The sequence below is a fragment of the Plasmodium reichenowi genome, chromosome 12, assembly GCF_001601855.1.
Source record: "Plasmodium reichenowi strain SY57 chromosome 12, whole genome shotgun sequence".
NCBI classification, from domain to species: Eukaryota; Apicomplexa; class Aconoidasida; order Haemosporida; family Plasmodiidae; genus Plasmodium; species Plasmodium reichenowi.
Genome location: NC_033657.1, coordinates 1,818,165 through 1,822,020, shown reverse-complemented (window position 1 = coordinate 1,822,020; position 3,856 = coordinate 1,818,165). Strand labels below are relative to the sequence as shown.

Genomic DNA, 3,856 nt, shown 5'->3' with positions numbered 1-3,856 from the left:
TTTTTTTTTTTTTTTTTTTTTTTTTTTTTTTTTTTTTTTTTTTTTTTTTTTTTTTTTTTTTTCTTATGTTTTATTATATTGTCTTACTTTTATGATTTATGATTTATGGTTTATTTTTTTTTTATTTATCAAGGATAGCGCCAACATCTTGTCGAAGTGCCTAAAGTATCTACCACATCTAAGGTGTCTCAATTTATCTAATAATTTAATAAAATGCCAAGGTGCAATTGACATTATTGAAGAATTTTTTGAAGACAACATAAAAGAAAATTCAACCTGTTTTAATATTTATCATGTTGATAATGTAGAAGAAAATATGTTAACAAACAATAATAAAATAAATCAAAACAAGTGTCATGATATAATACAAGCAAATGAGAAGGAGGATTTTATATTTGAATATAAAAATTGTAATAATATTCTAAATTACAAAGAAGATAACTATATAATTCCCAAACAATTTAATGATTATCATCATATATGTAATGATGATAAATATTTTTCGATCATTAAAAATAAAGAAGAAAATGAAGATCTACAAGAAATTGATATATCAGATAATTTCTTAGGTACCAATTTTATAATCAAATTAAGTGACATACTACATAAAAAAAAAGACAAAAAGAAATATAAAATTGTTCTAAAAAATGTTGGAATTAATAATACAGCTATTTCTTATTTTCTACCTAAATGTAAAGATGTAGAAATATTAAACATATCGGAGAATAATATTATGTTTGAAAACTTTCCAAAGTATATTGAGATATTGTTTGATGTACATCCAGAATTAAAACAATTATATTTAGCAAGCATATGTGGAGATCATCCAGATGGTGATAACAATAATATTGATAAGAATAATATGGATAAGAATAATATTAAGAATGACAATACCAATGATTGTTATAATAATTTTAATAACGTATATAACATTATAACTAGCCAAAATAGAATATTCACACAATTAATAAAAAATTTATATAAGGCAAAAAATTTACGCATACTTTGCCTTTCAAATAATAATATAAATGATGATAACTTCAAAACATTTTGTTTACATATCCAACATAATAAAGACAATAAAATTGAAGAGATCGATTTTTCATATAATCGTATCACAGATCTTACCCCTTTAAATGAATGTTTAAAAAAGAACCACACATTAAAAATTATCAATTTATCTAATAATCATATAACAGATGAAAAAATAAAAAGATTTTGTTATGAAAATCTGTCAGAAAATTTAAATATTTCTGAGCTCTCCTTAGCCTATAATAAGTTATCTAATAATTCTTGCATTTATATATCGGATGCCTTGATCAATCAAGCCAATCTTATTAAGACTACCCTTAAGGAAACGTATGAATTTATAAAACAAAATTCGTCCTCAACGCACGAAGATTTTCATATGTACATAAATAAAATGAGTGATAAAAAAGAAGATGTTGATAAGGAAAAATATGGTGATAAAAAAGGAGATGTTGATAAAAAAGATGTTTATAATGAAAAGTATGGTGATAAAAAAGAAGATGTTGATAATGAACAATATGGTGATAAAAAAGATGTTGATAATGAAAAATATGGTGATAAAAAAGATGTTGATAATGAAAAATATGGTGATAATAATAATATGAATGCTAATCCATATAAAAATACAAACAGTATATATAATAATAATAATAAAGAAGATATTACTAATATAAATATATTTAAAGATATAATAATTAATAGACATAATGAACAAAATAATTTTTTTTCATGCATTGGGATATCGAATTTTTATAGAGCAACAGATTTATCCAAAAATTTATATCTTCAAGAAAAGCGTAGAAATTGTATATATAAAAAAAATGAACAATTTAATAAATTATATAATAGTAATAATATATTTTCAGCTAATTGCTTAAAAGGATTAAAATTTCTTAATCTTTCAGGTTGTAATATAAATAATGATGGTATTTCTTATCTTTTAAAATCATTAAAAACATCTTTATGTACCTTAGAATATTTAGATATATCATGTTGTCAAGATTTAAGTGATAATACATATCAAGCATTTACTAACTTAATATCTTATAAAAAATATAAATTTCTAAAAACTAATCATTTCGTATTTAAAAATTTACCGCTCACTATAAGGGGAATCCCACCCATGTTGATCCCTCTGTATGATTCGGAAGATAACACAGACAAAAACAGTACAGGTAAATAAAAAAAAAAAAAACATAAACATAAATATAAACATAAATATAAACACAAACATAAATATAAACATAAATATAAATATAAACATAAATATAAACATAAATATAAACATAAACATAAACATAAATATAAACATAAATATAAACATAAATATAAATGTGGGTATATATATGTATAAATGTGTGTAGATATATGTATAAATGTGTGTGTATATGTTTATGTGTTTATATGTTTATATTTTTATATGTTTTTATACATATGACAATAATTGTAACGATGTAAATATATTCAATCATTTTACTTTCCATTTAATCATATTTATATCGACACATGTTTTCCAGAAATGTAATTTTTGAAAAGTATATTATTTTATTAATTTTTTTTTTTTTTTTTTTTTTTTTTTTCAGAATCGGATTGGTGGAATTATAAAAAGGAAGATTAATTGGTAGGGCATAAACATAAAATAAAATCAAATAAAATAAATAAATAAATAAATAAATATATACATATATACATTTATAATATATATATATTTTTATATAATAACTAGTCAGAATTGTAATAATGATATATATTAAAAAAGATAAAAAATATATATAATATATATAATATATATATTTATATATATGCTTTATATTTATGTGCTTATTAAGATGAGTTTCTTTTTTTAAATACTTATAAAATTATATTTTTATGATATACAAATATATATTTTATGTAATGAGATTTTTTACAAATACATAATTTTGGTCGAACAAAAAAAAATGTGAAACATATTAAATATTGCTATAAAGTTGTATCATAAATTATAAGCACATTTTATCTTTCCAAGGATAAATATTATATATATATATAAACATATATATGTTTTATTTATTTATTTATTTATTTATTTTTTATATCTATATATACACATATATACATCCTATTTATTTTTCATTTATTCTATTTTGTTGTACATATTGATGTATATAATTAATATTTTGATGATGTTTTTTACATTATTTATGAGAGCAGAAAAAAGGTGTAATAAATTAAATTCATATCCCTTTTTTTTAAATCATATTATACATTTCAATAAGTTAACTAAAAATAATTGCTTCAATAAATACAAAAATAAATCTCAAAGAAAATATCACATTAAAAGTAACATGGAAAAACACGATTCTCCATTCATAGCAGTTTATGTTACAACCCCAAGTAAGGAGGTAGCTGAAAAGGTAAAAACAAAAATGTAAAAATTATAAAAATTATACATAAGAAATGATAAAATGATGAAGGTATAATGGTTGTGTGAAATAATATACTATATATTTATTTAATATACTTATTTTTTTCAGATATCTTATGTATTATTAGAAGAAAAATTAGTAAGTTGTGTAAATATTATCCCTGGCATTCTTAGTTTGTATCATTGGAAAGGAGAAATAGCTGTAAGAAGATAAATCGAAAAGAATAAGCATACATATGTATTAATATATATATATATATATATATATATATATATATATATATGTTATATGTTTGCTTCTATAGAAAGATAACGAAGTATTAATGATGATAAAAACAAAAAAACATCTTTTTGATGAAATAGTAAAATTGGTAAAATCCAATCACCCATATGAAATACCAGAAGTAAAAAAAAAGAGAA

The 3,856-nt window shown here is 20.0% G+C and overlaps 2 protein-coding genes across 2 annotated transcripts in view; both read left to right on the top strand.

The window, feature by feature from the left end:
* PRSY57_1249000 (leucine-rich repeat protein) overlaps positions 1–2,647 on the top strand; it is a gene marked incomplete at both ends in the record, with an annotated part of 3,571 nt that extends 924 nt beyond the window's left edge. The window contains 2 exons of the mRNA XM_012908901.2: positions 134–2,204; positions 2,613–2,647. Of these exons, the coding sequence (XP_012764355.2) occupies positions 134–2,204; positions 2,613–2,647 (2,106 nt within the window). The remainder of the gene's footprint in view (positions 1–133; positions 2,205–2,612) is intronic.
* Positions 2,648–3,212: 565 nt separating this feature from the next.
* PRSY57_1248900 (cutA, putative) lies at positions 3,213–3,840 on the top strand (the record flags this gene model as incomplete). Its single annotated transcript, XM_020115118.1, has 3 exons — positions 3,213–3,425; positions 3,546–3,638; positions 3,742–3,840. Coding segments are annotated over 3 exons (405 nt in total), but the record flags the coding sequence as incomplete, so codon positions are not given.
* Positions 3,841–3,856: the final 16 nt, after the last annotated feature.